Source organism: Theobroma cacao, chromosome 3, assembly GCF_000208745.1.
Source record: "Theobroma cacao cultivar B97-61/B2 chromosome 3, Criollo_cocoa_genome_V2, whole genome shotgun sequence".
In the NCBI taxonomy this organism is placed as follows: domain Eukaryota; kingdom Viridiplantae; phylum Streptophyta; class Magnoliopsida; order Malvales; family Malvaceae; genus Theobroma; species Theobroma cacao.
The window spans coordinates 30,189,460-30,207,531 of record NC_030852.1 but is presented as its reverse complement, the minus strand read 5'-3'; the positions used below and the strand labels follow the sequence as shown (position 1 = coordinate 30,207,531).

Below are 18,072 nucleotides of genomic sequence, written 5' to 3'. Positions count from 1 at the left end.
CCTCTCAAATCCTCTCAATTCCTTAGTAAATTTTTTCAATACTAAACCATTTAAATGTTTTTCTCTCAAATTTTCAGTATCAAAAGCATAAAATTTTCTCAAAACACTTCCAATTTTTTTAAAAATTTAAATTAAGGTTTCATAAAACCAAAAGTCTCAATCTCTTTAATTTTTAAATTTAGTGGTGAAATTTGATACACATGTGTTGATGACGAGCTACCTTTCTTGTGAACAGTGAGAAGAAGGAGAATAAGGCAAGGTGAGAAGGAGGAGGAGAAGGCAAGAAGGAAGAAAGTGAAGAAGGCAAGAAAGAAGAAAGTGAAGAAAGTGAAGAAAGTGAAGAAAGTAAGAAGGTAGAGTGAGATGGACAATTTGGGAAAGAAAAAATATGTAACTTTTCCTTTGCAGACAGAAAGTTACTTTCCCTCCTTGAGAGAAGGAAATGACATTCCCTTCTCTCATTATAATGTGATTAAAATTGTAAACACATTACATTCTCTTTTTGTCAACCAAACGTTGCTAAGTGATTGCAGCCATTTAAATTGTAGAAAATGTCTTCCACTTACACCATACCAAATGCTCCCTAAGTTTCAGCTTGACACCGTTTCCCAAAGTTCTCAGTTTAGGCATCAACGCATCTCTCCAAGGCAAGCAGCAAATCACATTTTATACCTCAAAATGAAACCATCCTTGGGCCCATAACATACAACAGATCTCTCCACCTTCGGTCTATCATTGGCAAACAAACATAAATAGATCGAAACTTACTGAATACAAGGGTGTAAGGGACCACTTCTCGTTCGTTTTCTTCTTCTTCTCTTCTTCTTCTTCTTTTTCTTTTCCCTCGACCTAATTATATAAATTAGCACTAACCCCCCACTGATACAACCCACTATTAGTTCCCATGGATGACAACCTATGACTTCGAACAAGTAATAGATACGGTGAATTTTACCTAACTAAACTAAATGTTAATTATAACAAGGACAAAATTGATCCATCACCGAATATATTCTAACCTACATTTTAAATCCACCATTACCAACAAATCAAACTAAATATATAACTGTTCAAATTATCCGTACGTTTAGAAACACTCCAATGACAGTGACGCTGTGGCAGCTACCTCAACTTTTCCCTATTGACTTTGTATGTTGGACATCAAAACTATATTCTCTTTTGCCATGTGGCTGCTAGCTTTATACACACATAGTTTCACTAGCATGTACTCCTTTTCTTTTGGTTCTTCTGCTTCCTTCTTCTTCTCCCTCTTTTCTTAATTATTGTCGATATTCCGATGTTTTATGGTTGAACTCTCTTATTGTCAATATTCCGATGTTTTATGGTTGAAGCTTTCCGTGCCTATAAGTTGCTTCTCTGTCAAGACAAGAGTATTTGAGAATAATTAATATGCTAACACATGCTTCAACGATCACATGTTGATCTCCCTCATCACCTCTCTCCACAATCGAAGACATGACCGGAAAAAAAATAGTTATTTATAAGATTAATGCTCCTCCTTTTACTCGGAACCTCTCATATGAATGCATATTGCGTTTGTTCTTTTATTTGACTGCTTGCTCAATTAAGAAAGCCTCTCTGATGAGAGAAAGAGGAACCTTTGAATTTCAAAAGCTGGAGATGATGATCATTCTTTTATTTTAAGATTCGTGGCTTAGATATCCTTTTCCTTCTGTTGGAAGGTGTAAAAATTAGGGTGTCCCATAGATTTGATTACTGATAATCGCACCAGGGAATTCAAGCACATGAAGACTATAGTGGAATGTGCTGTTTTAATTAAAGGTGTAAAAATTAGGGTGTCCCATAGATTTGATTACTGATAATCGCACCAGGGAATTCAAGCACATGAAGACTACAGTGGAATGTGCAGTTTTAATTAATTAAAAACAGCTGTCCATAAATTTATATCTCATCGAAACCTCGAAGCACTCGAGACTCGACCCTAGACAGAGGGGAGTAAGGTTTTTCCTAGACAAGAAGCTGTTCATAAAATCATAACAAATTAAATCCTATCCTCAACTTTATGTCTTTTTCTGTTAATGGCTTCCATTGTTTGAACCAGATTGAAAGGCACAAGTGGAGGGACCTGCAGCTTTAATAAATTAATTCTAATTATCCAATCAACTTTCCGACTTTGAGAATCAAACCGTATGTGCAGATTAGAAGATGATCATTTGCTATCAAACAGATAAAAGTATGCCGACTTTGGTAACATTTTTGGAAATGCAAATAATCGTTTCACGGTCACTGCTGGAGGCATGCGTTTTCACTGTTGGTGATTGGCTCAAATTCAATGACTCCTTCACCATGACATGCGCATTTTTACGACATCAATGGCTACGCATACTGTTCATACAAATGCACGTGCCAAGAATAAAGAAAAAAGAAAAATCCTCCACCATGGGGAGTTTGTAAACAATTGTGAAAGCGATTGCTAGTGGAATTTCTGAATCTTAATCATGATAAATGTTCCATATGCTTAGCAATTATGGTGTTTCCTTATCCTTCGTCCTTGGTTGAAGGAGCCATCAAACAGTGTAGGGACTGAAAGACCCTTCACTCTCCTATAAATCGGGGGAAGACAACTGAGTTTATGTCGTGGGATGGAAAAAGCTCACCGATGCAAATACATATACATGTGGTCCTGGAGGAGTAGACATGGCGTGATATTGGTTCGGCTCATCTTCTTCAGAAATACAATGGGAAGATTCGAGGCGAGCCGAATCAATATCACTCTTGTATGCTTCTTTTTATATCTGGTTTTGATGAAGAAACAAGAAAGTAAGCTCTGGGGAAACTACATATGCTGCAAAACCATGGTAATTACTGTATATGAACTTTCTCTTCCATATGTAAATCTCAGCTTCCGACGTTTTCCCCCTTTCCTTAACCTTTTCAGGTGCTTTTTGCATTCACTCCTGTTTTGCTGCAATGAATAGCTAGGTTGATTTGAAAATGCTTAAACAGTGCTGCCATTAAAGAACTTAATTTCACACTGAATACATATGGAGGATATCATCAAATCAGATAGAACTTCTTTCTGTTTCTTGAATGTCATCTTCCAGCAGAAACTAATTCATACACCCAGTCCCCATTCAGTATTCTTTGGATCTCTACGAGTTCATTATCCTTCAATTCATATGATCGCTAGTTTTCAACTATATATCTGATGGGTATTTGCTTAGTTTCTCCTTCTTTTGTTTTAAATTTTTCTGGGGTTAGAAAATTAGGCTTTTGCCTTCAATCTTCATGGATGCTGGAGAAACATATGATGATTAACAGCAACAGTAACTCTTTCAATACTGAAAAACTTGTCTTCCCACCTATCTTGTTGTAAACGGTAATGCACAATAGACGCCTGACCGAGTCAGTGCTTAGTTTTTGCTTTAATTTGATCACTTTTAGAACATATATATATATATATATACCAAAATTGTCACCTTCATCTAAACATCAAAATCCTCTGCATTAATTTTAAGGTATCTTTTCGAGTTTGACAACTAGGATCTATGCCATTACAGAACTCTGTAACTGTTAATTTACTTAGCAAATTTCCTGCATCAAACTACTTCTACATGGAGGGTAACTTGCTTCTGCTCGATCTTTTATGGCATTTTCCTTAACAGACGAATTTTTAGCACAAAATGAAGTGAGGGAAAGTATTGCCACACATAAATATACATAATTAACAATAATGTAAAGCATATTTAAGGTAATTACCTCATTAGAAATGAAATTCTCCCATAAGTACTAATATTATAGTAGTATAATTAAGTATACAGTCTGCCGCCCTGGGCATCTGCTTTGGCCGTCCAAGCTAATAAACTTTAGATTTCTGGCGGGCTTTTACCTTGGCCGCCCCACATGTTTTGATTTAATTGCATTTTACTCTCTTTAATATTTACGAAAATCATTAATTGATATATTTACATAATATATAAGTTGACATGTCACTCAAATTTGTCTTTATTAGAAAAATAATCACCGCAAGTCAACAACACACAAAATCAATAAATTACATATAATTCAATAATACATAAATATCGTTCTATTTAATACGAATTTTGAAATTTTCAGATTTTATCTTATATCTTATGAGAATGGGATTTTAGAGATGTTTGAGAATATATAATAAGATTGAAAGCATTTATAATTTCGTAGCGTATATTAATTAACCTATATTATTTTAATTTATTAATTGATACATAATTCTCTACCTAAAAGAGCAAAGTTTAAATTCTCATTCTCTCAATTATAACAATTTCATGAATACATATAGTATATATTTTGCTTTTACATTACGCGATCAGTTCTTAATTTTCACAAAAGACATTAATTGCATTTTAGTTTGTTGGATGACTTTTATTAATTAGCTAGAACTTGGTTCCAAACATAAAACTGTCAAACCAATATATAGAATATGACAGTGACTGCATAGTACTGCATTTTATGATCAATTTCAAGTCGATCTTCTGGCATACTTATGAAAGATGCTTCCTTTCCCAGCTTTGGATTTTAGTGAAGATTAATCACCAAAGGTCTCATTAGTCATTATCCTTAATTTCCATTAATCTTTCTAAAGATCAGGACATCCCCAAATTTCTGGGAAGGAGGCTTTTCAAGCCTAAGACCGGTTTAACTTATTCAAGCGTCTCTTCTCTAACATGCAGGCTGACTTTAATTAGAACGCAATGGTGACAGTGAATTGAATAATAAAATTTTTTGCTTACTGACAGTGAATTGCTTCCTTTCTTCCCATTCCTTGTTCCCCCTTCTGTGACTTTCAATTCAGACGTGTGTAATTTACCAAAAACAAATTCACATATATCTGTTTGTTTTTGTGAATAAGTTGTTCTAATGATAGTTCCTTCTTTGTAGTACGAGAGGTTAAAAAATTCAAAGTACATAAGAGAGGAAATAAACTTCCCTTAATTCAAGCAGAAACTTTCTTGTACTGCAGTGTTAAACTGTACCATGATTAATGATATTCTTTCTTCCCTTTGGGAAGTATATATGTTGTTTCTGATCAGCTTGATCAAATACAAATTCTGTTGCAGCCTTCTAGGTTTTCTTTCTTTTGCGCCAAGGGAGGGAAGCTAGGGTTTCATCTTGATCAAGCTTAATGGAAGAGGGCTTATAATTAAAGCAGAAACTCCTGCAAAATCTGTTGGTAACCCAACTTGCCTGATCCACTGCATAGTTTCTGCAGTTTCATTATACATATCAATGGCTCACCGGACCCTTATCATCGCATCTAGGTTGATCTTCTTGACTACCATATCTCATTTTTTTTTTTTATAATTAAATAGCTATATAGAATCTGCCTAAGTTGCAACAACTCAAAGCTAAAAGCTATCGCTGCATAAGATCTTTGTTCTTTAAGGTATGCCGAACGTGGGATATGAGACAGGGAAACCGGAACATGTAAGCACATTTTGCTTTCAAGAAAATTAATTACTTGATAACTTTTAAACTAATGAACTTAAAATTATTTTGATGTAAAATTGAAAGGGATTTATCGACATATCTATAATATACATGTGATAATGTGTTTAATTTTGCCATGGACAGTACTTTATAGGATGTGGAATTGCATGTTGAATGCATGGTATAAGACAGGTCTTTTACTGATTGAAAATTTTCTAATAATTAATCAGCAACACCAATTATATACGTACCATGCATCCACTAAATATGTTTCTTATAAGAGATAAAATTTGCTGTGACCAAACACATGGAAAATATTGTTTCCATGATTTTATTAAGATGGATAATGAGATATTTAACAAACGAAGCTCATATAATCAACTCGTGATAGTTTAATAATTATATTAATTTATTAATTATACCTTAACAATGGCATGCAGCTTGTGAAGCTTAAAATAAGTTTTTTTTTTTGTTGATTTAACTAAAAAATTATAGCAAAAGAGTCAAATGGTATCCATATACTTATTCATGAACTCTAAAAAGTTGAAATTACTAGCAAAATTAATACAAATACACCTAAAAAGCTCAAGTTTTTCTGTCGCAATCTTCTAGCTACCACATAATTTAGTATTTATAAAGAAGACGAAATTTCATAATTAATTTTAGATATATATATATATATATATTCTGCTCCTTTTCTGTGATTAGTGGAGCGTGGATAACCCGCATGCAGGCTTTGGGCTTAAACCCAAACATTTGAGAACTGCCACAACCTAAGCCCAGAGAGGTGACAGAGACGGAGGCTTGCTGAAAGGTTTCAATTTTCTCCATTTGGGCTTTTACTGATTACTATCAGAAATTTATAGAGCCTTTGCTCTTTTGATTATAAAACAAAGACTAGGAGTCGTTAATAAAGTTATGTCCTTGCTAGAAATTCAACAAATATACAAAGACAGTGATGAATTAAACAAAATTTCTAGATTTGAGCTCACTCTTCTATAGAATATTAGAAAAGAAATTCTGTCTTATTTATATACACGTCAAGAATTAGGTGAATTTTAATATAAAAAGAAATTTATGTTGACTTTGTAATACTAGTATAATATTATTATCTTAATTATACGATTTAATTTATAATAAAATCTATTTATATTTATATAAATAATCAATTTTATTATGTATCAATAACGAATTTATCATTATAAAATCAAATTGACATGCATTACAGGGTATGTAATATATTTTTATATGTTTATAATGTATTTGGTTAAGACACAATTAAGACATGTCCAATTATTTAAAATATAATTTTATTTTAATTTTTAATTAATAAAATAGTATATAAAAACATTATTTGAAATGATGCATTATTAACGAATATATTAAAATTTTAAATTAAAAAGTAATAACTTTTTCTATTTATATCACATAATAAATATAACATTTTAATTTTTATTTATTTATTTTACATGCATATATCAATACTCTATGCCTAACTGCCAGTCCTACAAGCAACTGTATAGTTTTAAATTTCAATTTTCAAGTCAACTCCTGAGGAGTTAGGGAAGAGCCATTCTGTTTCAAAAAAAATTGGGAATCACAATTCAGAAATTTCCCAAATATTTTTTGCAATAAAATTTCCGCCTACAAACGCTGGCCCCACAACAATCCCAAGGAGGGCTCTCTCTCTTTCAAACAAAGCAAAAGCATGGCTTGAGGAATAACCAAAGACCAGAGTTTTAAGCCTTTGAGACAAGACATCGCCTGCACTATTCACCAACCAAACCAAAAGTAGCAATGCTGGAACCATCTGCTCAGAACCCCAATTACCTAATCCCGCCACTCTCGCCGCTACCACCCTCGCCGCCTCCACCGCCGCCGCTAGAGCCGTCGCCACCATCTTCAACACCCACCAAGCACAGTCATTTATTCTCTTTACTCTCAAAAAGACCTTCCCTCAGGGTGACTTCAGAGTTTGACAGTGACAGCCGCATATTCTTCCACAAGGTATCGTGTAAGCTGTTTGACAACCTTGCCAAGCTTAAACTCTCGTTCGTCAACAACAGCAAACGCGAGATCTCGGACCCCCAATTGGCGTTAACTTCAAAGTACTTATCTATCCACTACGATCCTGAAGAACAAAATGCCCTCATCAAGAGCTCCTTCGATGTCGGTCCTATGTTGCATTTCAATGCTGCCCATGATGTCAAGGTTTGCCGTTTTCCTTTAGAGACCTGTGTTCTGCTTAGTGGTAGTGCTTCAGTTGCTTCTGTTACTGAAAAGTATATAAAATTGAAAGCTTCAGAGTATTATGTGACCCTACTTATTTACCCTTTATTGCTGTGAATGAGTAATTTGTGAGATTGCTTGGTTTGGTGATAGTTATTAAGATGCAGATTTTCAGAGTTCAATTGTAATTTCTCTTCTTAGGCTACAAAAGAGAATTTAGAGGTTTGGGATTTGGTTGGTGATGGTTTTTGAACATTTGAGGTGCAAATGTTCATAAATTGATGATGGGGTTTTACAGGACTCTGCTCTCGTATAAATGGTCAAGTTGGTCTTGTTACTTGAAGACCCCTTTGAACATTCTTTTTGCATTTGGATTTTTATCTTAAAAACCTTTCTTCTTTTCTTAATATGAGATATATGCTTTTGGGAATCAGAAAATAATTATTGCTTCTGAAGCCAACACTATGATAATAGTTGTTTGAGTGCTGAAATGAATATTACTTCAAGCCATATATGCTGTCTGCTTAATATCTCATATATTTTTCTTAGGCACAACAAGGTGAGGTGGCAATGGTTGCAAATCTTGCTGATCCCAGCTATGCTGTTGAAGTATCATCTCCTGTTCCATATGTTGGTTTGGTGAGTACTATTTATACTAGTATCGTGCTACTCAATATCAATCAATTGATATTAAGGTTAGGAAATTTGGGAAACTAACTGTTCTCAGATGATACTTGGTAGTTTGGCAGCACTTTAAGCTGTTTTTCCTATTTTTCCTATTTATTTATATTAGTTCTGCTAGGTATTTATCATAACATTAAGTTTGAAAAATATTTGTTATTGTCTCTATGCATTAATCAACCAAAACTATGCCTCCTTTTGCATCACACAAACACCTGATCAATTGTAGTGCTCTTTCATTTTTATTCTATGCATTATCAACTCCACTGTGCTTCTTTTTCACTTTTATATATTTAAACATGGTCATAGCTTTTCTCCCTCTACTTACCTCTGTTACTTTCCTGTTACTGCAGCCCAAAGCAACAATTAGATTCCCTATGGGTGAAGTCACATTAGAGGAGAGAGAAGAGGAGGAAGTGCCGAAAACGTTGTCAATAAATGGAATTCTTAAAGGTCCAATTTTGAATGGGGTCTGTGCTGCTCATTACAAGGATGAGGAGCTGAAACTAAGATACTCATATAAGGTGGTTTTTCTTTCAGTGTTATAACTTTCTGCTTGTGTGCTTGTTTATCTACCTATTGATTGATGGCCTAGGCTGGGCTAGCTTCTATGGGTGATGCACTGGTATATTTCTTGTTTAAAAACTTAGATGGCTATTTGTTCAATGTTTGACCTAGGTGACTGATAACCTCCTTCACAGGAAATGTTGGGTCGGAAACATTATGGATGTCCAAATTTTCTATCTTTTTGAGTGCTTTGTTTTTAGTAGATGGTTCTGATGGTTATCCAAATTGCAGGATGGGGCAATGTCATTTATTCCTAGCATTTCACTGCCATCAAATGCTTTATCATATGCATTCAAGCGACGTTTCAGTCCATCTGATAAATTGAGGTTAGAACTCCCTCTCTCTGTCAATTTTGGAATCTGTCTTGGAATTGTTTGTGCTTATTGGCTATGGATGCAGTGTTATTTTGTTTTTGCATCAGATATATGTGGGGACATATTTATGGGAAAATAGACTTCTAAGAGAATCTTAGGAATGCCTGAAAGTTAGAGAGTTCTTTTTCATGCAATGTCTATTTTTATTGAAGTGTTTTCTGAGCCAGTTTTTGTATTTATCTGCAGCTACTGGTACAATCTTGATTCAGACTATTGGAGTGCTGTGTACAAGCACACATATGACAAAGACTTCAAATTCAAAGCTGGCTATGATTCAGAGGTTCGTCTCGGCTGGGCTTCTCTATGGGTAAGTTCTTCTATTTGCTTAACTTTGTTGCTTTCTATATCCTGAACTTTGTTGTCATAAAAGGCAAGGCCACATTGTATGCTTGAGATTCCCTTAATGAAGAGCTTTTGCATGACTTGGAAATTTCTTAATATCACCATTTCAGGTTGGAGATGAAAACGGCAAGGCAAAGACAGCCCCAATGAAGATGAAAGTCCAGTTTATGCTCCAGGTACCCCAGGATGACATTAAGTCATCAGTGTTAATGTTCCGTGTTAAAAAGAGGTGGGATATATTGTAGGCCATCTGTGGGACAGCCTTTCCCCCTTTCTCATACATTCTCTCTTTATAATGGCATAGTTTTAGGACACCTTGTAATGATGCTTATTGCTATATAATGACATCAGTTGGTTGATAAAGTTACTCTTAAAATGGTTTCCTTCTCTGGCTATGAATGGGTTGATGCACCTCTGCGGACCTTAATCCCGGCTATGGAGTAACCATGAAGTGAGATGAAATTGGAAGTTTTAAAAAGTGTGATTACAAAGAGATCTGGAGATTTTGCTCAGTCTTAGGTACAACCGCATGTCGTATGCTAAACAGGAGCAAAGCTGGTTTCCATCAATTAATCTACGCTGAATTTCCGCTTTGTGAAATAGCAACGGCAACAAACCAGCAACACAACTTAGCTGCTTTCCCAACAGATCACTTTCCAATTGCGCCTATATGAAAGCTGCTTAATTGGTTTTAACAAATCATGAAGCTGATTTGCAGTTACAGTAAATGCATTAATAGTTCCAAGATTACGTGCTTTTCCAACCCACTAGCATTAGTCTGCACGTTGCAACAATAAAAGCTATCCTGTGAAGTTCGGTGGCGTTCCAAGTCATTTGTCTTGCCTTGCATGATGGCAGGCTGCGAGTACATATGCTGGTCAAAATGAATCTTAATGCACTACAAAGACGATGGAATAAAATCCGGAAACCAGATTGAATTATGTTGACTTATCGGGGTGAAATTAGGGTAGAAATTTCAAGCCCTAATGTTTCTTTATTAGTCACCAAACCAGCTCAGCCAAAAGAAAATCTGGAAACCAGAAACTTTGTTTATCCCAAAATTGGTATGAAGTTCGAGTATCCCAAAATTGCCTTGTGTTTGCTCAAAATCAAAAGGTACATCGTGTGTGAGATCAACAGACATAATGGGATATACAACTGTGCATTCAACCTTGCAAAAGTTTAACTGATAATTCATAATTTAAGAGCAGAAGAACATGAAGATATATAGTCACCCTTCTCTATTAGCTTGCAAGACTAGCTGCAATGCAGCTTCAGCACCTTATCACATGTTTTAGCTTCAAGAATCTGTAAACATATACACATTACCCAAGAAAAAGCAACGACCAATAAGCTGCAAAACAATGTAAATGTCCGATTCATTCGAGAAGGCAGTAAATAAAGAGAAAGCATGAAAGGAGAAATTCTAAAGTGTAATGCTCCAATTGGTTAGGTTCTCCTATTTTGAAGTCTCATAACTACCTAAAATTTTTTCTGTAATTAGTTTGAGTTGTTTGGAAAAAAATTTAGTGTTAAGGATAAAAATGTAGGAAGGGCAAGGAGAATAAAACGATGGCTCTATGAAATTATAGTGACTGTCAGAGCATCCTGCAATGGAGTATGCAGTCATTGATAAGATGCAAATTGCAAATTATTAGGAAATTAGGAGAGAAATATTAGAAATCTTGCAGTTGAACCAGCATCTGCCTTCACATGATGATCCAACAACACTAGCTATTTTCTCCAACCAATAAATTAACAAACATTCCAGTAGAAGTCTTGCATAATTTGAAATTATAAGCTAGTTTAATCATATTTATGATGATCTTGTGCTGTGACTGAAGCCTGGAGAATGAGTAAAACGAAGCACAATGGAGGGAAAACTACCAGGAAACCTCTGGGTTAGGAATGTCAGCTGTCATTGTCGTCGTCATCATCATCATCATCGGAGTAGTTATTATCACTAAATTGCTCATATATTTGATATTCTCCATCACTAATGTCTGCAGCTTGTATTGCATCACCACCAACAACAGATGGGAAGCTGCCAAAAAGCTCTTGCAAATATGTCCTTGAGTTGTTTTCCATATCTAAATCTAAGCAATATATAGGAAATCTCAAGCAGACAAAGAACATCCAGATACGGACAAATCCAAAAACTACACAGGTATATAAATGATCATATCTACATGTGTCTGTATGCATGTGCTTGCATGCTTGTCTGCGTTTGTGCATCCATGCGTGCATTGATAAGCTGAGATACTTTGTCTAAGGTTGAAAAGATGGCCTAAAATACTTTAAAAAGTCACAAACACTTTTTTACAAATGAAGAGTAACCTCTTATGATTAAAAAGTTGTATATACTAAAAACTTTGAATATGTTGAATGAATTACCAGCACTTCTACAAGAGGTCTGAATTAGTCTGCGTAGTCATAGAAGTTCAGCTTAAAAGATTTGCAATCACTTTTTCAATCTTAGACAACATAACAAGCCAAATTTATATTATAAACTTATATCAAAGCCCGCTTACACTTGTGGCAAAAGGCGATGGCCTAATGGTAGCTCACTATAGGTAAAAAGAAGCACTGATTTTAAGTCAAAAGTTTCTTGTCTTGGGCTTATCACCAATTTCGGTAATCTAGAATGTTTTTTATGCTGCCTTGCAGCCTGCATTAAATTGCATAATATGAAAAAGTGATTGCAAAGCTTTAAACCCACAGTCAAGGCCAACTTATATCAATTTAATAGAGAAAATGTCCTTTGCAGCTTTTCATACTCATGTTTGAAAGCGGGCTGAAGGTCAAACCACCACTTTATTTCAAAGACACAGGCTTTGAACAAAAGCACAAACTGGCATGATTCAAGGATACATGTATCTGGTTGCAGAGGGATTTCATCATCCTCACCACCCTACAGATGAAAAAAAATCAAAAAAGTTCCTTTTTAGTTTTTGCTTCTGGAAAGAATAAGAAAAAAGGAGAAAAGCATAAATTAACAAATATCATGATTTGCTGAGTGTAGACAAGAATGTAAAAACTATAACAAAGAACAAATATATGATTTACCAGATTAAGCGTCTCATACACATCCAATTCCTCATCATCATCAGCGTCAATTTCATCTTCCTCGTTATCAGAACTTTTGGGCCTCTCTTTATCTTCATCACCTATAAGCTCTAGATATTAAGTTAGCATATTGAAACTTGGATGATTGGTCTAAAGCAGCTAGTAAAACCAATCAGATATATGAAGTATCACAATCTAGTTTTGGTTGAACGGTCACAAAAATTCAATAAGAAAAAGGAAAATGAAATGTGTAAGTAGTAAGTATTGTGGGCCAGGGAGAAACTAAATAACATGGAAAACAAAAATTTGCAGCAAGAAAGGAGGTATATGGCATATAAATAGATTCAAGAAAATAGAAGCATATATCAAAATAGAGTTACACAAATATATGCAAATCACATTCAATAACAACAATTTTAAATCATTTTCATAGATTAAGTATGTTAGATTATCTGCAATATTGGTGACTGCAATATGAAAAGTGGGGCGGTTAAATTAACCACAAAATAAAAATAAAAGACTAACAAGAGATGAGAAATAGATAAACTTAAAAAAAAAAAAGGCTACTTATTTGAACCTCTATTAGTTCGCCGGATCTCCTGTTGATGAGAGTTGAAGACATCCTTGTAAATGCATGACCTCTTTAACTTCTCAAATTCATCAGAGTAAGATTTCCGTATGCTTTCTGCACCATCTTTGGGATATACTGACAAGAACCTCACTGCTACACGAAGTCTCAGGCAATCAAGCACACACTCTGAGAACCATCCTGTTTTAGACTGCAAAGTATCTGAATAAACCTAAACATATTTTGTCTAAAATTGCAAAATTAAGCATTTATGGACTTGTATGCAAGAAATGTGTGAGGACATCACCCCAAAAAACAAACCTAAATCACCTACGACTCCGATAACCACACCCCACAGACATCCCCCCTATGGAAAAGATAAAAGAAAAAGAGAAGAAAAAATCCAGAGGACGTGATCAGAGATAAATTAACCAACACATGTGTGCCCAACACTCAAGATAATAGACTCACGTCGCATGTTGCTAGCTTTGGAGGCTTTCTTATCTCTTGTTGAATGTAATCATCATCAAGTTCAAATAGTTGTAAAAATGACTGGCATTTGTAAGGAAATACTCGAAACGAACATAAATCTTCCCACTTATGCTTCAATCTGTGTAATAAAAAATTATTAGAAGAAATCATCTTCACACTAATGCCAACTGTTAAAACTCAGCACAAGCATTTTGGATGCAATGGAATGTCATGTGATTCATGTCAGTGTTAAGTATTCAATTCGATGAGCATACACCTTCATTCTATTACAGTATAATTTGTTATAAATGATGGCCATAAAATTCTCTTATATTCTAGACCTAGCAGCAGCAGGAGTCCATAAAACCTGAACTCTCAAATGCTAACATGTCTAAAGGAAAAGGTAAATACATCAGTATCAACTTACTTTTTAGCTGTGTTAGCATCAGAATAGCTCCTCAATGGTTCAGGTACACGAAATTCAGTTCTCTGATATCTGGTAAAACAAAATGCAGAAGTAAGCATCCGACAAATGACTTAATGGAAGCCATTAAAGCATGTCATATGTTTAAAGAAGGAGATCATTGCCAGAAGAACTCTTACATGCGAGAATCAGGATCTTTGCGAGGATCATATCCCTTTTTGATCCAGAACCTCAGAAATGGTCCATTTGAAAAGTAGTAAGCGACCCCAAGTAGAAGCCTAAAAGGACAGAGAAAGATAAGATTCATATGAAGAAAATTCAACTGTCCCAAGAATGAATCCGTTAATAAATAGGAGGGCAAGTTTTCAGGCAAGACCTTTTAAGCATCAAATGGCTAAATTTTAGACCTTTATCAAGCAAGCGCTCAGTCACAGATTCCTTGGGCCATATAGGTTGTTCATCAAAGAGTTTAGATACAATCATCTGCCACTCCCACTGCTCTGAGCCTCGAGTTATAAGTTCCTCCCAATTCACTTTCTTAGGAATCTGTGAGAATGCTAAGTCCAACAGAAAGATGGAGAATAAAATTTGTACAGCATCCAAGTTAGACACATTCTTTTTTTTAAAAAAAATTTATAATACGGGGAAATTAATCTTATTAGTGCCAGAAAATTGATCCAAAATCTCATCAAATTTTCAAAAAACAGGCTGCACTTTCTATTTAATCCATTTCCATCAATATTTGCCAAAATATTATCCATGAAACCATTACAAAAGGGCATCAATAGAGAATAAAAGTTCTCTTACTAAATAATCAGAAAATATTTTCTTCAACAAAAAATATAATAAGGGTTAATCCAATTGAATATAAAACCAATATGAGCTAGAAGTATATTGAGTTCTACTTATTGGAAAAATATATTATATGCAGCAGAAAAGTAAAATGTGATCAGGAGGATATCTTTAATGTTGAAATCAATTGCAAGGCCTGGCTCTAGATCAACCTGCATGAAAGGAAATCAAATTGTCAGTTCAAACATCTCTCATCCTGACTGAGATAAGATGTGTTGAAAAGAGAGGAAGATATTTACTGCTGCCAAGTATGCAGTCATGTTTCTTTAAGAAAATATGAGTATTAATAAGCTCAACAAGTAGTATTATAGAAAAGAAAGAAAAAAGAATTGATGTCTACCACAAACTTAAATCAGCAAAGCTTCATTTGTTCCATATTCAGTGAAGTAACAACCAAATTCTAGCTCAACATTATCATCAAATAAGAAAGGGGAACTCTCGTAAGCTTTTGACTGGGTATATGCATGTATAAGTGAGAAGCTTTGGTATAACTGGAAAAATGAAGGAAAAAAAAAAACAAGTGAAGAATTTTATATATTCTTGTTCAAACAGCCCAGTGAGACCTTTCTGCCTATGAAAATGACACAGCCAAAGATAAGCTGCACTTTCCACTTAGCATTTTCATACCAGCAGAATAGTACTACAAATGTACTGACATGTGGATTCATTATATATATATAGATAAATTATTACACAGACACAAAACATATGCAGTGTACATGGTTGAGTATGTGCATTTGCATTTATGTGCAGTGAAGGTCAGCAGGCATTTGCATGTTTATTTTGTTCAGTAAATTGCAGAAAAACTGACAGAGGGAGCAAACCTTTAAGTCATTACCTCAGCAGTATTTTGTGCAACTCCCTCTTGTTTCTTTTTTGAACTTAAGATGGTTGATGGTCTTAACCTGAAATAGTAAGAACTTAAAAAATTAATTCAAAGAACAAAGTTTTTAAAGTAAAAATTTCCAAGTAACCTAGAACCAGAAAGCTCAAAATCAAACACATTTTTCAAAGATAAGATTTGCTCCATAGCTAAAAGTATGCCTCTCTTTCTTCTTAGAGGCCTTAAAAGAAGTACAACCAATTTCACTGCCTCTCTTTCTTCTTAGAGGTCTTAAAAGAAGTACAACCAATTTCACCTTTAATTTCTCAATAACAACCATCATTGGGATTGATACATTATATACTGCTAACAAATATTACTTTCATACAATCATTTGCACAATGAAGTTCTAAATTGTTTAAAAGCTTTATCTTCTAGCAATAAGTACATCTATTTATTAGAAATATGATTAATTGTTCATTTTAATCTTTTTAGAAAAATAAAAATTCATAAAGCTTATAAATCAATACATTGAGCAATGTCCTTCACCTTGTTAATGGTAAAAACACCTTGTCTTACACTTAAGCCTTTCAAGAATTAAGACTATGGACTTAAGTTAAGAATCTCCCCTTTATCAAATCAGAAAATAATAATAAAAAGAACACACCCATGATATGAGCAAATAAAAATGCCAAAGATTTCTTACACTATATTCTAAGATTTCTTACACTATATTCTCCGGCATATCCTTGGGTGAAAAGAGCGGGGGCAATATCATCATCACATCCTCCTGATCAACATCCATGAACCCACCTTTTTCTGTAGAACAATAAAAAATTAGCCAAACAGAGCTAAGTTAATTCTGATTTCATGTTGAAGTGATAACTATAAAGACCTCACCAAAGGGTGGCTCCTCTGCTTCCGCCCAGTTTCTCTTTCTCTTCCTGGCAGCATCCGCATGAACGGCGAGAACATGCTGATAATCAGCCATTCCTTCGCCAAAAAAGCAAAAGTCAAGACAAGCGCAAATCACCTAAGCTTCATTTCTAAAACAATAATATGCCTTAGTTTGTTCTTACAAAAATAAAATGAAAATTCTAACCATCAAAGTGATAAGCCTCTGAAACACGAGAAACAATATCAGCACAAAGGTTCGTTTGTTCTTGTTCCGATATCTGCACTTCAGCTTGAGATGGCTGTTTCGGATTTTCGGAATCAGTTGCTCCTGATGTCGAACACTCTCGTACTTTACTGGAAGCTTCGGCACTTTGGCCATCAGCGGACTTCTTCTTAGATATTTTAAGCAGCAAATTGTTGCAGGGACGAAGCTCCCCAAATGCAGGACGCGAATAGGGATCTTCTGGCCGGAAATGGAGCTCCAATTTGTTTGACTGTGAACTACGAGCCTGTAAGAAGGAAAAAAATTTTGAATTCGCAGAGACAAAAGCCTTATAAATGAACACTCCAAAGCTTGCACAAAGGGGGGAAAAAAGCATGAAAATTATAAGCGTATTTTTTTCAGGGCCCAAAAGTTATTGAAATTTTGAATACGGTAAATAATATACACTATATAAAATTACCCTGAGGATCCCCTCGGTTCCTCCAAGAGTCTCGATGGCGCGAGCCGTCGTTTTAGGATAACCCGGGAAGTGCACGGCAAACGACTCGTCGTTCGGCAACGTGCCGGAGACTCTGCCCTCTTTTATCACTCCCATTGCACCTCTTGCTAAATGGGGTTTTAGGGTTTTTTCTTTTTTTTTTTTCTTTTTCCCTTAAATCGGAAGAGTGAATCAATAACACTACCAGAAAATTACGTCATCTCCAAAAATTTTTGAGTTTATTGTTTAAATCTAATCAAGGTCGGTGGTAAGGATATAAATTGATTTTTTTTATATTGGAGTTAATTTTTTTTTCTTTTGAACTAATAAAAGATGAAATTTATGAAATCGAAGACGCTTTTGGCTTCTTTATAGCAAATTAGAAAGTTAATACTATTATATATATTATATATTACATTTGGAATACTATATTCTAATCATAATTTTAGTATATATCCGCTATTAAAAAAATAATTTAGTATATATCCTGTCTATTCTTTGGGACGTTAAGGTCATTGACAATAACATTTGGCACACAATGAATACAATCAACCAAGACTGAATTAAATTTTATTACAATTGACTCAAAAAATCAAATGCCTAAGTTAAATAGTCTATATTTAATTGAC

General features: G+C 34.6%; 2 protein-coding genes across 5 annotated transcripts; one reads left to right on the top strand and one right to left on the bottom strand.

The window, feature by feature from the left end:
* Positions 7,022-10,028, top strand: LOC18605821 (outer envelope pore protein 37, chloroplastic). The gene is made up of 6 exons (XM_007039080.2): positions 7,022-7,659; positions 8,227-8,316; positions 8,712-8,882; positions 9,157-9,251; positions 9,486-9,606; positions 9,752-10,028. The coding sequence occupies exons 1-6, from the start codon at positions 7,246-7,248 to the stop codon at positions 9,884-9,886; spliced, it is 1,026 nt and encodes a 341-aa protein (XP_007039142.2). The 5' UTR covers positions 7,022-7,245; the 3' UTR covers positions 9,887-10,028.
* Positions 11,263-17,753, bottom strand: LOC18605820 (general transcription factor 3C polypeptide 5). Of its 4 annotated transcripts, none has more exons than XM_018118329.1 (15): positions 17,426-17,753; positions 16,948-17,251; positions 16,746-16,838; positions 16,574-16,664; positions 15,861-15,927; positions 15,132-15,174; positions 14,547-14,718; positions 14,350-14,448; positions 14,174-14,242; positions 13,747-13,885; positions 13,597-13,642; positions 13,285-13,476; positions 12,708-12,817; positions 12,513-12,552; positions 11,263-11,737 (listed from the first exon to the last, which is right to left on the bottom strand). In XM_018118329.1, the coding sequence occupies exons 1-15, from the start codon at positions 17,558-17,560 to the stop codon at positions 11,553-11,555; spliced, it is 1,785 nt and encodes a 594-aa protein (XP_017973818.1). In that variant the 5' UTR covers positions 17,561-17,753; the 3' UTR covers positions 11,263-11,552. The 4 variants fall into 4 exon arrangements, with proteins under 4 accessions (XP_017973818.1, XP_017973819.1, XP_007039139.2 ...); XM_018118330.1 differs by having other exon boundaries at positions 12,708-12,808; positions 17,426-17,752; XM_007039077.2 differs by lacking the exon at positions 13,597-13,642 and having other exon boundaries at positions 13,285-13,486; positions 17,426-17,752.